This window comes from Genypterus blacodes, unplaced genomic scaffold (genome assembly GCF_046128005.1).
Source record: "Genypterus blacodes isolate CSIRO-AG114 ecotype Tasmania unplaced genomic scaffold, CSIRO-AGI_Gbla_v1 ptg000072l_1, whole genome shotgun sequence".
Lineage (NCBI taxonomy): Eukaryota > Metazoa > Chordata > Actinopteri > Ophidiiformes > Ophidiidae > Genypterus > Genypterus blacodes.
In genome coordinates this window covers 1624424-1642972 of record NW_027466882.1, presented here as the reverse complement: position 1 = coordinate 1642972, position 18549 = coordinate 1624424, and the positions used below count along the sequence as shown (strand labels likewise).

Below are 18549 nucleotides of genomic sequence, written 5' to 3'. Positions count from 1 at the left end.
GAATTTTTTTAAGTTTTCCTCTATCTTTTTAAGGAAGCATGATTTTGTCCCAATATTAACAGTGGCTGTTTTTTAGTGTGGTTATTAAGTGGAAAATTATATTGGCAGTTTTTGTAATTTGCTTCATGTCTGTTATCTTTTACTGCATCCAAACTCATGGTCAACATTTCTTTTTTCTTTGGAAGGGGTGTGTTTCATGGATGTGAGTTGTTGAGTGTAGAGCAGGGGTCTCCAACCTTTTTTGCCTCGGAGAGCTACTTTGACAAAATAAAAGTGTCGGAGAGCTACTCGTGTTTTACAATCTTCATAACATTTATCCACATGGCTGATTCTCCACCCAAACCAGCTGAATAAGCTGGTTTGGGTGGAGAATCAGCAAAAATGTCGATATCCAACACTCAACACTCACATTTTGTATCAAAATGCACTTCAATTCAGGAACAGAAGCGTTATTTTCTAGAGAGTGAGTGCTTGTGTGTGTTTGTGCTTTGTTTATTCAAAAGGAATGACTTTGTAGAACTGAAGGAACCTGTTTCTCCTGGGTGGGGCTTTTGGCTGCTCCTGCTGTTGCTAGACAACTGTTGGATATCAGTATGATCTTAAATCAGTGTGTTTGTCTTCCATTGAAAATGACTAACAGAACAGGTCCTACTGTTGAGGCGTCCCTTGAACATGACACAGAAGTCCTGTTCCACCTGCTGACTTTCCTGTTACCAACTCATTGTTTCTGAACGTTTAAGTTTTCTTCATTATTACTGAAAAGCTGAAACATGATACATTGGTCTTTTATTTATGAAGATAAGTTGATCTAATTTTACTGCCCGGCACTGCAGTACAATTCTCTTAGAACAGAGGTTCTCAAACTGTGGTGTGATTCAAAGTGAAATCTAGAAGAATGGAATCGCAACAAATTGCATGTATGGAAATGGAAACATGCAGACATTCCTAAATCTAATCATATAAATAATTTCGAAATCTAATTTCATTATGATTTTCTTTTAATTGACAGAAAGCCACAACAAAATGTTTGAGCTTGTCTGAAAGAGCAGAAGGAGACTGTTTGCTTTGTCATCTGGTTCCTCACTTAAGGACAGTCCCTCCTCACATGGTGCAGTGGGTGTGTGCATACTTCTGTGTGTGTGTGTTTGTGTGTGAGAGTACATCCATGCTCTGAGTTTGGTAGGCATGTGTCATGTTAGAGGGGAAGGTTGGGAACAGAAGGCTTTATTTCAGAGGACACATCAGTCCTCTGCCTTCATCCCAGGACTGAACTGTTCTCATGATTTGATGTGATGTGTCCTGATTTGTGTTTGGGCTGTCATGCTCTGTGACCTGTGTTACACTTTGTGTGATACACAGTAACGTGCTTGTGCCCGGGTCGTTGGGAATGAACTCAAGGACTTCATAAAACTGAAAACTGATATTTCAATTCCGCTTTCATTTCTCACCATTGGCTGCCTTCACAGTCGTCTTGCCCTGATTGGTCAGACCAAGATAGATGAGACTGGGCGGTTGGTTGATTTGGTGATTCATCCTCAAGTTCATATTTATTTGGATTCTGTATTTATTTATTTATTGTGGTGAATAATTCTTTGTTGCTTTTCTTTCTTTGTGGTTTTGCTATTGTACAGCTCATGTAATGTCTGTGGTTGGGACACTGCTCCATGTAAAACACCACCAGTGTGTTTGAAAGGAGAGTGCACCCAATCTGTATCCTGCATGTGTGACCTGAAACACAGACCAACATTGTTTGAATTATCATTTTTGGTTCCCTGCTGATTTTCTTCATCAACTTGACATTTATAATGTTTTGGACTTTCCCTTTGGCTCATCTTCTCCATGGATTTGATCCACTCAGGTCATCATCACTGCCTGAGTGGGACATTGATCACTTTATGCTTGAATGATCCAGCTTTGTTGGTGTTAAATGTCCCTCCACACCCAAAAAGGAAGAAATAGCAGCATGTACGATGCAAAGGTGTTGTTTTTCTGTTCTTCTTTAGTTTGTTTACTAGCCTTCAACATCACTAAAATAAAAGTCACTTATTTAAAACGAGGGCGTACACAGTATTACACACCTGCAACCAACTACTATCATAGCTGCATTTTGTTTGCATCAACAGGACGACTTGTTTTTTTCGTGTTTTCCTTTTTGTTTTACCTTTTCTACTGAATGCTGGTATACCACACCTTTCCACTTTGGTTAGGGTTAGATGATATAATGAAGATGACAGTGATTAGAGGATGACTATGAGGGGATGTGATGATAATTATTTAGCATGCTTTACTACACGGCTCCATGTTGTCAGTGCAGAGCAGCAGCTTCTTCAACGTCACTGAGAGAGTTGGAGGAGAACTTGTTGAACTCTGATCCAGTTGACAGGAATGAAGGCGCTGCAGGGAGGGAAGGAGCTCCAGCAGGGGGCGCAATCACACAGAGTAAAGCACCAATCAGAGCAACATTTGAATAGCAGACTGATGTTATTAGACAGACAAATCTACCAGACCATTATGCAAAGGTATTGAGCTGAATATAATTCATTTCAGTTTTGTATCTACAGAATTGCATTTCTAATTTATCAGTGTTTGCATTGAATACAAAGAAAGTTGTAAACATCTTATCAGTCAAATCAATAATTTACAAATATAAGTCAGAATCAGATTGAAAGTAAATCATATCATCTGCAGTAAAAAGGTTGAACACATAATGTTTAAGTTTCCTTTAAAGGACTCTGGTTCATAAACAGAAGCTTATTTGTGTTTTCAATGATAGTTTCTCTATTTTCTATCAATGGAAGCAAAGTCTGAGCTCTTCTTGCTCCAGATGATCTTATGTACTGAACAAGCAGGAAACACAACGTTTAACTTTATAAGGACATTCAATCTGGATGCAAATGAATTGAAACCCTCCTGCAGTTTAAATGAAATGATCTTCATCTCTCCACTTTTCATCTCTTATAGCCAAAATATTGTGTTGTTGTTGTCATCCTGAGCTCAGTGAGGCTCTGCTGCCTTCAGTCACATGAAGCTTCACTGAGATGAGCTGCAGTGACTGTGGTCACTCTGAACCTGGGCCATCTTCTTCCTCCACACACTCACTAAGCTGCACTGACAACACTGAGTCTGCTCCTCTTCGTCGTCTTTCACTCTTCCTCCTCGTCGCCCTGTTTCCAGCCTGATTCTCTGGTTTCTCTGCTGTGTCTCTCTCTTCTTCCCCTTTGTCTCCCTTTGGTCTGTATGATCATATTCATCCTCTAGTTCTCTGATTCTGCAGATTATTGCTCTGTTCTCTTCCGTGCTACACGTGTTTCTGCTACTTACAGAAAATGTGTAAGGTGTTATCAATAAAATGAATGTTTCAGTAGAAAGTCAACGTCTCTGTGTGTTTACAGCAGATACGTTTGCACAACATGTTGCACTGTGTAACTATGGATACACACAGAAAAGAGATGATGAAAGAGATGATTTAATATTTGTGCACAGAACAAATGATTTCACTTCCATGAAACATTTCAACAGTGACAGTGGTGACAAATGTATTTCTCTCAACCCTCCACATGACTTTGTGCTTCATGTTTCTCTGGATCATAAACCTCCATCAGAGAAACAAGCAGACGTTCAACCTTTCTAAATGCTGCAGGATGGAGAAACACAAGCTAACATGAGAGAACCTCAGCCTCATCACAAACACACTGTAAACAGAAAACAGCTGATTACATCACATCATCAACATCCTGGACAGTAAAACACAACATATTTAGTGTTTCTCTCTGGATTAAATCTCAAAGGATCACAGATTGAAACCTACAAATAAGACACGAAAACAAAATCAATGTTGAAATAATTTGATCCTTAATTCAACAGTCCTTAGTCATTAGTTTAAAATCATTTTCCTTAAACATAATCTTAGTTTATAACGTGACATTCATGTTTAAACAAACTTAACCCATGAATAAAGTTGATCAAAGTCATAAAACTTCATTCATCTCAGTTCTCCTACAGTGAATAATGAAAAGTCTAACTCCACCACCAAAACAGAAAATCACAGAGAAATCTCAGCCTGACAGATTTTGAGCTCTTTGCTCTTTGCATCAGCAGCTTTTCTAACACAGAAATATGGAAACAGTTTCTCAGTGAAAGTGTCTCTGTGTGTGTAGATGTGAGTTGCGTCTTCAGGGTCGTAGAAGGACACCTCCCCCCTGTCATAGTCCAGCTGGACTCTGATCCTCTGGAGACTCTTCTTCACTCTCACGGTCCCACCAAATCCATCAGTGTAATTTCCATTATGAAGCACCAAACACCGTCCAGATTTTATTGTAACATCAATCGTCCCCTTCCTGTCAGCTGACTCTTTTGCCAAACCCACATACCAGAAAGGAAGGTCTCCCACCTCCACCTCCCAGCTGTGTTTCCCTGAGCTGAAGCCCTCAGAGCCCAGAACATCGGCATATTTAGTGTTTCTCTCTGGATTATCAGGAAGGTGTTGGTGTGTGTCTCCATGTCTCACACTGATCAGGTCATCAGACAGATAGAGCCATCTGTTTGCAGTGTTTGGGTCCAGAATGACAGGAGTGAAGGTGATGTTGTCCTTCATCTTGTCCCAGACTCTGAAGGACAGGTTGCCCAGGTGTTTGGCCACATCTATCAGGGCTCCTGAGAGCAGCTGTGGATCTGACAGTGAGCACTGGGATCTGGTTATGCGCTGAGTGGCGTTGTAACTGCTGAGGAAGGACACGTTGTGTTTCTGCAGCTCTTCTTCAACAGCACAGATACTGCCTGAGAGAAAGGAGAGCTTCTCCTCAATCATCTTCATCTCTCTGGCCATAGCCTTCCCCTTCTGCTCCTCTTCCTCCCTCAGAGCTGCCAGTCTGGACTCCTCTTCCTCTTTCAGGAGCTGCTGGAGCTTGTTGAACTGGGCTCTGATCTGCTTCTCTGTGGACATCAGCTGCTTCTTGGAGTATTCAATCATTTCATTGTATGTTTCATTAGCTTCTTTGTATTTCTTCTTCTTGTCCTGCAGAGACTCTAAGTCAGATTCCAGTTGGTCCTTCAGCTCACTGACTGCTTGTTCTATAGGAACCACATTGTGACTTTGATGGTGAGGAAAATCACAGACAGAACACAAAGCTCTCTGCTCGTCCTTACAGAACAATTTGGGCTTTTCTTTATGTTTCCTACACACCAGCTCCTCTTCCTCCTCTTCCTCTTCTTTCTGAGTCTCAGATGGTCCAAACTTCAGTTTCCCAACAAAGGAGTCAGCAAGTTCCTTCAAAGTAAAGTTCACTCCAAATGAATCTTTTGATGATTTCCTTTTACAAATTGGACAGTTTTTGTTTTGAGCTTGTTTCCAGAATAGTTCCAGGCAGCTGGAACAGAAGCTGTGGTTGCAGCCCAGAGTCACAGGATCTCTGAACGTCTCTGTACACACATGACAGCTCAGGAAACGTTCAAGTAAAATTTTCTCTGCCATTTTCTCTCACACCCAAATTATTGTTGAATATCCACTCACTGAATGAAAGTTCCCTAAATCTTCTTCTTTTAATCCACCAGATGATGTTTCTCAGTGCAGATCTCACTCCCTGTAATGGCGTCTATCCTCTGTTCAACAATGCATGAATCTACTTTCATTCTCACCTCCTCTTTCACAAGTTAATCATTAATCATTACAAATGCAGCCAATAAAACACGTGGACGATCTGACCTGTAGGCTGTGGGACAGGGTGGACAGGATTGACTTCAGCTGTTTACTTCTGGTCCCAAACACTGCAGACCTCTCCTCTCTGTCTGGTGACTTCATCACTGTGAGAGATGAAGACTGACAAATGAACAGGAAGTGGAGGATTTCTGCTTGAACCAAATTTGGCATCTGATGTTTTCAGCATACAAGAGTAAAATGCATGAATGTGTGAGTGAAAGTCAGGAGGCTCAGAATAAGAAACACCATCAGACTTTATTAGACGATCAAAGTCTCATTCATAGTTGCAGCTCACGTTATTAGCTTTTATCATCCTGCACTTTAGACTCCAAGTGTCTCTGATCACCAGATAAACCACATGAATCTCCTCTGATCTTATTTGCTTTTAGCTTTAGATATACGAGCGTCAAACTCTGACCTCAACATAGAGGCCAAAGGACAAAACATAAACTAAATATGAACTCAAACCACAGTGAGGTTTGTGCTTGTGTTGGATTCAGCAGACGGCTGGTCGGTCGCTCACACTCTGTGTTTGCTCCTCTTCATCAACATTAAATCCACAACTCATTCCATCCACTTTGAGGTCCTGTTGCCTAAACATGACAAATGGCCCTGCAGCCTGGTATTCATGCTTCCTGTGTCAAAGTGTGACTGATCATGACTGTAATGTGGAGCCTCACAGAGGAGCAGCACCCACTGCACTCCAGCTGCCACTGCTCCAGATGTAGATGAGTCAAGTACATACAGGACTTTCATTATAATGTAAAGCTTCTAACTAATGAAATGTAAAATATACTGACTGATGAAACTGAGACTTGTTTCTAAGCCTCATTCAGAGAACAAGAAATATGATCACACACTCTGTTCACACTTTAATGAAAGGACATGTTGCATTATTTAATAACCTCATTTAACTTAACATCATTCTCAACACCTCTCCATGCTTTCTATGCATATACATTCCATACATTCTCTTTTATTCCTTTGTTATGAGTTGTTGATGAAGTAGAACAGTGTTGTAATCACCACCAGAGTCATTCCCCTCAGATAATCTGTTACTTGCACATTTATGAACGTCAGCATGTTGCATCTCTAGTTTAGTTTGTGTTTGTCTTTGCCCAGTATGAGCTCCTGCTGAGCTCTCCTCAAAGTCTTTACAGATGGGAGGCAGTGGCTCAGTGGGTAGTGCTTCCGCTTGGGAACCGGAGGGTCGCCGGTTCGAGCCCCTGCTGAGGTGCCCCTGAGCAAGGCACCGAACCCTCAATTGCTCCCCTCTCTGCGAAGGGTGGTAAATATAATGTAAGTCGCTTTGGATAAAAGCGTCTGCCAAATGATCGTAATGTAATGTAAGATGGAATGAGCCTCTTCTGTGCCTCAAACCTCTTTGGCTCTGATGACCTTCAGGACCTTTCACATAGAACAATGTGCCATCAAGAGATAAATATTCACATAAACTCATTTCAGTCACAGCGGCGACACCCTGAGGCATGTTGGTGTAACAGCAAGGTGACCCACTCTGCAGGCAGGAAATGAACCAGTACAGGTGAGACTCTTTCCACACTGTTGGACGCCTCCAAACTACTTTCCACTGGAGATGTTGCTTTGTTTTTACTCCCACTTTCCCATGTTTACATCACACACATGACCTGCAGCCACAGACAGCCGGAGAGACGCCAATGGGAACATTTGTCCTCAGCAGATATTCATTTTAAATGAAAGTATTGTTAATATGTTGAATATACTCTGTGGAATTATGAGTTCCTTTAGTAAGAAGCTGTATAAGAAGCAGGATGTATTGACGTGGTCCTAATGAGAGGAAACAACATGTCAGTTTTCTCGTTTGTCGATTTCCCTTTAAAGCATCCATCATGGCAGCACGTCTCACTGACATTTGGAATCAAAGTGTCAAGCTGCAGTGACGGTTTTCTCTGCTGTGACTCTGTGCAGACAGCAAATGCAGATGTAGAAAGAAATCAGGGAAAACCTCCACAAATCAGCCAAAGCAAAGAACAACACTGAGGAGCAGAGCAGCACACCTCCAGAGCAGCTGACAGGAAAGAAGGCGCTGCAGAGAGAGAAAGAGCTCCAGCAGGGGGCGCAATCACACAGAGTAAAGCACCAACAGAGCAGCAGATGGACGGCAGACTGATGCTTTCATGTAGCTGCACAATAAGAGGAATTTAGTATTATAATACAGAATTAAGTTCAATATTTAGACAATCGTGTTTGCATTGAATATAGGAAAGTGAAAATCTAATAACTCAAATCAATAATCATATTATAATCATATCATCTGCAGGAAAAAGGTTAAACACATAATGTTTAAGTTTCCTTTAAAGGACTCTGGTTCATAAACAGAAGCTTATTTGTGTTTTCAATGATAGTTTCTCTATTTTCTATCAATGGAAGCAAAGTCTGAGCTCTTCTTGCTCCAGATGATCTTTTGTACTGAACAAGCAGGAAACACAACGTTTACATTTATAAGGACATTCAATCTGGATGCAAATGAATTGAAACCCTCCTGCAGTTTAAATGAAATGATCTTCATCTCTCCACTTTTCATCCTTTATAGCCAATATTGTGTTGTTGTTGTCATCCTGAGCTCAGTGAGGCTCTGCTGCCTTCAGTCACATGAAGCTTCACTGAGATGAGCTGCAGTGACTGTGGTCACTCTGAACCTGGGCCATCTTCTTCCTGCACACACTCACTAAGCTGCACTAGAAACACTGAGACTGCTCCCCTCGTCGTCTTTCACTCTTCCTCCTCGTCGCTCTGTTTCCAGCCTGATTCTCTGGTTTCTTTGTCTCCTTGTGCCACTTTGTCTTTGGTCTGTATGATCATATTCATCCTCTAGTTCTCTGATTCTGCAGATTATTGCTCTGTTCTCTTCCGTGCTACACGTGTTTCTGCTACTTACACAAAATGTGTTAAGTTGTTATCAATAAAATGACAGTTTCAATAGAAAGTCAACGTCTCTGTGTGTTTACAGCAGATACGTTTGCACAACATGTTGCACTGTGTAACTATGGATACACACAGAAAAGAGATGATGAAAGAGATGATTTAATATTTGTGCACAGATCAAATGATTTCACTTCCATGAAACATTTCAACAGTGACAGTGGTGACAAATGTATTTCTCTCAACCCTCCACATGACTTTGTGCTTCATGTTTCTCTGGATCATAAACCTCCATCAGAGAAACAAGCAGACGTTCAACCTTTCTAAATGCTGCAGGATGGAGAAACACAAGCTAACATGAGAGAACCTCAGCCTCATCACACACACACACTGTAAACAGAAAACAGCTGATTACATCACAACATCTTCATCCTGGACAGCAAAACACAACATATTTAGTGTTTCTCTCTGGATTAAATCTCAAATGATCACAGATTGAAACCTACAAATAAGACACGAAAACAAAATCAATGTTGAAATAATTTAAACCTTAATTAGTTTAAAATCCTTTTCCTTGAACATAATCTTAGTATAGAACGTGACATTCATGTTTAAACATACTTAACCAATGAATAAAGTTGATCAAAGTCATAAAACTTCATTCATCTCAGTTCTCCTACAGTGAATAATGAAAAGTCTAACTCCACCACCAAAACAGAAAATCACAGAAAAATCTCAGCCTGACAGATTTTGAGCTCTTTGCTCTTTGCATCAGCAGCTTTCCATACGTTGAAATATGGAAACAGTTTCTCAGTGAAAGTGTCTCTGTAAGTGTAGATGTGAGTTGCGTCTTCAGGGTTGTAGAAGGACACCTCCCCCCTGTCATAGTCCAGCTGGACTCTGATCCTCTGGAGACTCTTCTTCACTCTCACTGTCCCACCATGTCCATCAGTGTATTTTCCACTACGATGAGCCAAACACCAGAATCCATATTCTGGTGAAGCATCCCCCTCCCCCTTCCTGTCAGCTGACTCTTTAGCCAAACCCACATTCCAGTCAGGATGGTCTCCCACCTCCACCTCCCAGCTGTGTTTCCCTGAGCTGAAGCCCTCAGAGCCCAGAACAGTGACATATTGAGTGTTTCTCTCTGGATTATCAGGAAGCTGTTGGTCTGTGTCTCCATTTCTCACACTGATCAGGTCATCAGACAGATAGAGCCATCTGGCTGCAGTGTTTGGGTCCAGAATGACAGGAGTGAAGGTGATGTTGTCCTTCATCTTGTCCCAGACTCTGAAGGACAGGTTGCCCAGGTGTTTGGCCTCATCTATCAGGGCTCCTGAGAGCAGCTGTGGATCTGACAGTGAGCACTGGGATCTGGTTCTGCTCTGAGTGGCTTTGTAACTGCTGAGGAAGGACACGTTGTGTTTCTGCAGCTCTTCTTCAACAGCACAGATACTGTCTGAGAGAGAGGAGAGCTTCTCCTCAATCATCTTCATCTCTATGGCCATAGCCTTCCCCTTCTGCTCCTCTTCCTCCCTCAGAGCTGCCAGTCTGGACTCCTCTTCCTCTTTCAGGAGCTGCTGGAGCTTGTTGAACTGGGCTCTGATCTGCTTCTCTGTGGACATCAGCTGCTTCTTGGAGTGTTGAAACATTTCATTGTATGTTTCTTTAGCTTCTTTGTATTTCTTCTTCTTGTCCTGCAGAGACTCTAAGTCAGATTCCAGTTGGTCCTTCAGCTCACTGACTGCTTGTTCTATAGGAACCACATTGTGACTTTGATGGTGAGGAAAATCACAGACGGAACACAAAGCTCTCTGCTCGTCCTTACAGAACAATTTGGGCTTTTCTTTATGTTTCCTACACACCAGCTCCTCTTCCTCCTCTTTCTCTTCTTTCTGAGTCTCAGATGGTCTTAACTTCAGTTTCCCAACAAAGGAGTCAGCAAGTTCCTTCAAAGTAAAGTTCACTCTGATATAATCTGTTGATGATTTCCTTTTACAAATCGGACAGTTTTTGTTTTGAGCTTGTTTCCAGAATAGTTCCAGGCAGCTGGAACAGAAGCTGTGACTGCAGCCCAGAGTCACAGGATCTCTGAACGTCTCTGTACACACATGACAGCTCAGGAAACTTTCAAGTACATTTTTCTCTGCCATTTTCTCTGGTATCCAGATTGTCTATTTACTGCAAAACTCACCAAATTGAAGTTGTCCCGAAGTTTTATTTGAAGTCCTACAACACAAATGTCTTGTGAGCTCTCACTCCCTGTAATGGCGTCTCGGCTCTGTTCAGCGACAACAAATACACTTTCACTTTCTCTGGCCTCTTATTCAGAAGTAATGCAATATCACAATGTGACCAGCAGATGGTGGTGACAGCACAACTTTCAGATTTTACCCTGTAAATGTCTTCTATCGCGCACTTCCCGGTGAAAATCACGGATCACTGTACTGTGATGTAAGGGACTAAACTGAATTTAAAGCTGTACTATGTAAGATTTGTATGTAAACATACTGTCTTCTCTGCTTATTAAAGGAGCTGAGATCACAGACAACAAACACAAACAACATACGAGCCACTGAGAATACTAACTGTAGAGTAATTAGATTGAACTAAACGGAAGTTGTTTTTCTTTGAACTTTGTGGGTTTATAAAGAGAGATGTCGGCTCATGATGCAGAGTTTCATGTAAAGGTGTCAAAGGGTTGTGTGGTGGTTTAGTTTCACTCTCATTTTGTAATATATTAGTTCACAAACACTGTTATTGAATACAGAGTCAACACAACGGAACGCTTGTTCACACAGTTGGGCCGTGTGTCAGTATGTGTTCATGTCTCTAGTCTGGGGTTTTCATTATCTCATTCCAGAATTGAGATGATTTAGACTCTCAAAATGTGTTAAACATATCACATTGTGGAGCTGTGCAGCCACAGAGCCTCACTTTGACGTGAGTGTGTCACTAACTACACTGGTGTTCCATCAGCTGCATTTGGACTTTTACAGACGTTCTTTCCATTGTCAACTTCAGACGGATTGCAAGAAGTATCAAATTCTGTAATTTACGACAAAATCAGTCATAGACGCATCTAGGCACGCAATGTGTTGAAGTGTGGCGTTCATCAGTATGAACCATTGTGTGTAATAAAGGCCTAAATGAGATCGGTTCATAAGTTGGATGTTCGTCCCACGGAAACTTCCCACTGACAAGTTCAAACCTCATGTTCTGAGCTCCAAAATGGGTGAATCACCGTGGGAACTCTGCAAAAAATGTGCACTCAACAATCCTCTCCAGCTTGGCTCAGCTGCACAGCTATCATGACTTTACCTGTGTGGACTAAACCAAGCTTAGCACATTCACACACAGACATAACACTGGCCCTGATAGATAAATATATATGTGGCATAAATAAATGCAACTCTAACATATGAATGTTTTTATTGTAGTTTGTCATAGTTTGTCAATATGAGCCTATACCTTTAGAAAGAAACAAAACCTCTTCAAAATTAGAACTGTCAATCATGGTTTCAAAAAGGTTCACCTGGAAATTGTTTGTTTGTTAGTTTCCCACAACGAGATGACGGCAGCGGTTAGCACAGCTGATGTTGCTTATTTGAAGGTTGTTTGCTGGACTTTTGCCTTTTCTTGCTGTTGGTTGAATACATACACAATGCTCATGTTATAACTTTCACTCCAAACCTTCAAAGCTCAGCTGCAATGTTTGTAGCTGGAAATCTACAGCACATGCCTCAAACTTTTTTTCATTCCATTTATGTTGCTTTTCAAGTCTGCGTTACAAGATTTTATTGGAACTTCTGAATTTGCTTTCAGCGCTCCTCAGTGTGATTCCTTCTTCCTGTTGTACTTCCCACCTCCCTTCCCCTCAAGTTTTTTTTGTCACACCAACTTTCTCTGTCCACACCCGAGTGACAAAAACAGTGCACTGGAAATACAGTATGTAAAGTTTGATGTCATATCTATTATTATTATTATCGTTACTATATTAATGTTATTATTATATGATGTCATTTATATAATTCAAATTTGATGCCAGTGGTACATAGAGTTGAATATTTTTTTAAGTTTTCCTCTATCTTTTTAAGGAAGCATGATTTTGTCCCAATATTAACAGTGGCTGTTTTTTAGTGTGGTTATTAAGTGGAAAATTATATTGGCAGTTTTTGTAATTTGCTTCATGTCTGTTATCTTTTACTGCACCCAAACTCATGGTCAACATTTGTTTTTTCTTTGGAAGGGGTGTGTTTCATGGATGTGAGTTGTTGAGTGTAGAGCAGGGGTCTCCAACCTTTTTGCCTCGGAGAGCTACTTTGACAAAATAAAAGTGTCGGAGAGCTACTCCTGTTTTACATTATTCATAACATTTATCCACATGGCTGATTCTCCACCCAAACCAGCTGAATAAGCGTCTTTTGTGTAAACATTTACAAAATGTTGATATCCAACACTCAACACTCACATTTTGTATCAAAATGCACTTCAATTCAGGAACATAAGCGTTTTTTTCTAGAGAGTGAGTGCTTGTGTGTGTGTTTGTGCTTTGCTTATTCAAAAGGAATGACTTTGTAGAACTGAAGGAACCTGTTTCTCCTGGGTGGGGCTGTTGGCTGCTCCTGCTGTTGCTAGACAACTGTTGGATATCAGTATGTTTGTAAATCAGTGTGTTTGTCTTCCATTGAAAATGACTAACAGAACAGGTCCTACTGTTGAGGCGTCCCTTGAACATGACACAGAAGTCCTGTTCCACCTGCTGACTTTTCTGTTACCAACTAATTGTTTCTGAACGTTTAAGTTTTCTTCATTATTACTGAAAAGCTGAAACATGATACATTGGTCTTTTATTTATGAAGATAAGTTGATCTAATTTTACTGCCCGGCACTGCAGTACAATTGTCTTAGAACAGAGGTTCTCAAACTGTGGTGTGATTCAAAGTTTGAAATCTAGAAGAATGGAATCGCAACAAATTGCATGTATGGAAATGGAAACATCAGACATTCCCAAATCTAATCATTTAAATAATTTCAAAATCTAATTTCATTATGATTTTCTTTTAATTGACAGAAAGCTGCAACAAAATGTTCGAGCTTGTCTGAAAGAGCAGAAAGAGACTGTTTGCTTTGTCATCTGGTTCCTCACTTAAGGACAGTCCCTCCTCACATGGTGCAGTGGGTGTGTGCATACTTATGTGTGTGTGTGTTTGTGTGTGAGAGTACATCCATGCTCTGAGTGTGGTAGGCATGTGTCATGTTAGAGGGGAAGGTTGGGAACAGAAGGCTTTATTTCAGAGGACACATCAGTCCTCTGCCTTCATCCCAGGACTGAACTGTTCTCATGATTTGATGTGATTTGTCATGATTTGTGTTTGGACTGTCATGCTCTGTGACCTGTGTTACACTTTGTGTGATACACAGTAACGTGCTTGTGCCCGGGTCGTTGGGAATGAACTCATGGACTTCACAAAGCTGAAAACAGATTTTCCCGCTCAGCTTTCATTTCCTTATGCACACCAGATGTGGCTTTGCTATTGTACAGCTCATGTAATGTCTGTGGTTGGGACACTGCTCCATGTAAAACACCACCAGTGTGTTTGAAAGGAGAGTGCACCCAATCTGTATCCTGCAAGTGTGACCTGAAACACAAACCAACATTGTTTGAATTATCATTTTTGGTTCCCTGCTAATTTTTTTCATCAACTTGACATTTATAATGTTTTGGACTTTCCCTTTGGCTCATCTTCTCCATTGATTTGATCCACTCAGGTCATCATCACTGCCTGAGTGGGACATTGATCACCTTTATGCTTGAATGATCCAGCTTTGTTGGTGTTAAATGTCCCTCCACACCCAAAAAGGAAGAAATAGCAGCATGTACGATGCAAAGGTGTTGTTTTTCTGTTCTTCTTTAGTGTGTTTACTAGCCTTCAACATCACTAAAATAAGAGTCACATATTTAACACACAGTATTACACACCTGCAACCAACTATTATCATAGCTGCATTTTCTCTGCATCAACATGACGACTTGTTTTTGGTGTTTTTGTTTTACCTTTTCTACTGAATGCTGGTATACCACACCTTTCCACTTTGGTTAGGGTTAGATGATATAATGAAGATGACAGTGATTAGAGGATGACTATGAGGTGATGTGATGATGATTATTTAGCAAGCTTTACTACACGGCTCCATGTTGTCAGTGCAGAGCAGCAGCTTCTTCAACGTCACTGAGAGAGTTGGAGGAGAACTTGTTGAACTCTGATCCAGTTGACAGGAATGAAGGCGCTGCAGGGAGGGAAGGAGCTCCAGCAGGGGGCGCAATCACACAGAGTAAAGCACCAATCAGAGCAACATTTGAATAGCAGACTGATGTTATTAGACAGACAAATCTACCAGACCATTATGCAAAGGTATTGAGCTGAATATGATTCATTTTAGTTTTGTATCGACAGAATTTACTGAATTGCCTGATTCTCTGGTTTCTCTGCTGTGTCTCCCTCTTCTTCCCCTTTGTCTCCCTTTGGTCTGTATGATCATATTCATCCTCTAGTTCTCTGATTCTGCAGATTATTGCTCTGTTCTCTTCCGTGCTACACGTGTTTCTGCTACTTACACAAAATGTGTTAAGGTGTTATCAATAAAATGACAGTTTCAATAGAAAGTCAACGTCTCTGTGTGTTTACAGCAGATACGTTTGCACAACATGTTGCACTGTGTAACTATGGATACACACAGAAAAGAGATGATGAAAGAGAGGATTTAATATTTGTGCACAGATCAAATGATTTCACTTCCATGAAACATTTCAACAGTGACAGTGGTGACAAATGTATTTCTCTCAACCCTCCACATGACTTTGTGCTTCATGTTTCTCTGGATCATAAACCTCCATCAGAGAAACAAGCAGACGTTCAACCTTTCTAAATGCTGCAAGATGGAGAAACACAAGCTAACATGAGAGAACCTCAGCCTCATCACACACACACTGTAAACAGAAAACAGCTGATTACATCACAACATCTTCATCCCGGACAGCAAAACACAACATATTTAGTGTTTCTCTCTGGATTAAATCTCAAATGATCACAGATTGAAACCTACAAATAAGACACGAAAAACAAAATCAATGTTGGAATAATTTGATCCTTAATTAGTTTAAAATCATTTTCCATAAACATAATCTTAGTTTATAACGTGACATTCATGTTTAAACAAACTTAACCCATGAATAAAGTTGATCAAAGTCATAAAACTTCATTCATCTCAGTTCTCCTACAGTGAATAATGAAAAGTCTAACTCCACCACCAAAACAGAAAATCACAGAGAAATCTCAGCCTGACAGATTTTGAGCTCTTTGCTCTTTGCATCAGCAGCTTTTCCAACATGGAAATATGGAAACAGTTTCTCAGTGAAAGTGCCTCTGTGAGTGTAGATGTGAGTTGCGTCTTCAGGGTTGTAGAAGGACACCTCCCCCCTGTCATAGTCAAGCTGGACTCTGATCCTCTGGAGACTCTTCTTCACTCTCACTGTCCGACCAACAACATCAGTGTATTTTCCACTACGATGCAGCAAACACCAGAATCCATATTGTGGTGTAACATACATCTCCCCCTTCCTGTCAGCTGACTCTTTAGCCAAACCAACAGTCCAGACATGATAGTCTCCCACCTCCACCTCCCAGCTGTGTTTCCCTGAGCTGAAGCCCTCAGAGCCCAGAACATCGGCATATTTAGTGTGTCTCTCTGGATTATCAGGAAGCTGTTGGTGTGTGTCTCCATATCTCACACTGATCAGGTCATCAGACAGATAGAGACATCTGTTTGCAGTGTTTGGGTCCAGAATGACAGGAGTGAAGGTGATGTTGTCCTTCATCTTGTCCCAGACTCTGAAGGACAGGTTGCCCAGGTGTTTGGCCACATCTATCAGGGCTCCTGAGAGCAGCTGTGGATCTGACAGTGAGCACTGGGATCTGGTTCTGCTCTGAGTGGCTTTGTAACTGCTGAGGAAGGACATGTTGTGTTTCTGCAGCTCTTCTTCAACAGCACAGATACTGTCTGAGAGAGAGGAGAGCTTCTCCTCAATCATCTTCATCTCTCTGGCCATAGCCTTCCCCTTCTGCTCCTCTTCCTCCCTCAGAGCTGCCAGTCTGGACTCCTCTTCCTCTTTCAGGAGCTGCTGGAGCTTGTTGAACTGGGCTCTGATCTGCTTCTCTGTGGACATCAGCTGCTTCTTGGAGTGTTGAAACATTTCATTGTATGTTTCTTTAGCTTCTCTGTATTTCTTCTTCTTGTCCTGCAGAGACTCTAAGTCAGATTCCAGTTGGTCCTTCAGCTCACTGACTGCTTGTTCTATAGGAACCACATTGTGACTTTGATGGTGAGGAAAATCACAGACAGAACACAAAGCTCTCTGCTCGTCCTTACAGAACAATTGAGGCTTTTTTTTATGTTTGCTACACACCAGCTCCTCTTCCTCCTCTTTCTCTTCTTTCTGAGTGTCAGATGGTCCAAACTTCAGTTTCCCAACAAAGGAGTCAGCAAGTTCCTTCAAAGTAAAGTTCACTGCGATATTATCTTTTGATGATTTCCTTTTACAAATCGGACAGCTTTTGTTTTGAGCTTGTTTCCAGAATAGTTCCAGGCAGCTGGAACAGAAGCTGTGGTTGCAGCCCAGAGTCACAGGATCTCTGAACGTCTCTGTACACACATGACAGCTCAGGAAACTTTCCAAAAGAGCAATTTTCTCTGCCATTTTCTCTGGTATCCAGATTGTCTATTTCCTGCAAAACTCACCAAATTGAAGTTGTCCCAACGTTGTTTTTGAAGTCCTACAACACAAATGTCTTGTGAGCTCTCACTCCCTGTAATGGCGTCTCGGCTCTGTTCAGCGACAACAAATACACTTTCATTTTCTCTGGCCTCTTATTCAGAAGTTATGCAATATCACAATGTGACCAGCAGATGGTGGTGACAGCACAACTTTCAGATTTTACCCTGTAAATGTCTTCTATCGCGCACTTCCCGGTGAAAATCACGGATCACTGTACTGTGATGTAAGGGACTAAACTGAATTTAAAGCTGTACTATGTAAGATTTGTATGTAAACATAGTGTCTTCTCTGCTTATTAAAGGAGCTGAGATCACAGACAACAAACACAAACAACATCCGAGCCACTGAGAATACTAACTGTAGAGTAATTAGATTGAACTAAATGGAAGTTGGTTTTCATTGAACTTTGTGGGTTTATAAAGAGAGATGACGGCTCATGATGCAGAGTTTCATGTAAAGGTGTCAAAGGGTTGTGTGGTGGTTTAGTTTCACTCTCATTTTGTAATATATTAGTTCACAAACACTGTTATTAAATACAGAGTCAACACAATGGAACGCTTGTTCACACAGTTGGGCCGTGTGTCAGTATGTGTTCATGTCTCTAGTCTGGGGTTTTCATTATCTCATTCCAGAATTGAGATGATTTAGACTAGTACAGGTGAGACTCTTTTCACACTGTTGAAAACCAGATAAGTTATTTTTCAAACTATTTTGAGCTAAAGACATAATGGGGCCAAGCGATTCTTTGGAGTGGCTTCTTAAAAAGATGTACCAAAATGGTTTGCGTTCTGTCTTAATATGCTAGCTACATAGATCTCAATTTTGGTTTTTAAGACTAAAAACAAATCATATATTTAACCAATACATTCATCGAATGATACTTTTAAATTATTTAATATTAGTTTATCAATATCAATATTGGTTTTATCTTAGATTTGGGCAGTTCATTTTCACTTTTGTGGTCTCTGCTGTCATCTGGCGGCCAAAAATGGCTGGTCCCCTCGATTCCTGTCCAGCCCCTAGCCAGTTACCACCGTGTGCGTGTTTGTATGGCATTTTTAATATTTTAGTTTTTGCATTTCCTGAGGATTTTACCTTTTAAAAAAAAAGAAAGAAT

The 18549-nt window shown here is 41.0% G+C and overlaps 1 protein-coding gene across 1 annotated transcript; it reads right to left on the bottom strand.

Annotated features, from left to right (window-relative positions):
- Window positions 1-8785: 8785 nt before the first annotated feature.
- Window positions 8786-17510, bottom strand: LOC143005731 (uncharacterized). Its single transcript, XM_076157089.1, has 2 exons — window positions 15933-17510; window positions 8786-10770 (listed from the first exon to the last, which is right to left on the bottom strand). The coding sequence occupies exons 1-2, from the start codon at window positions 17352-17354 to the stop codon at window positions 9319-9321; spliced, it is 2874 nt and encodes a 957-aa protein (XP_076013204.1). The 5' UTR covers window positions 17355-17510; the 3' UTR covers window positions 8786-9318.
- Between the last annotated feature and the right edge of the window lie 1039 nt (window positions 17511-18549).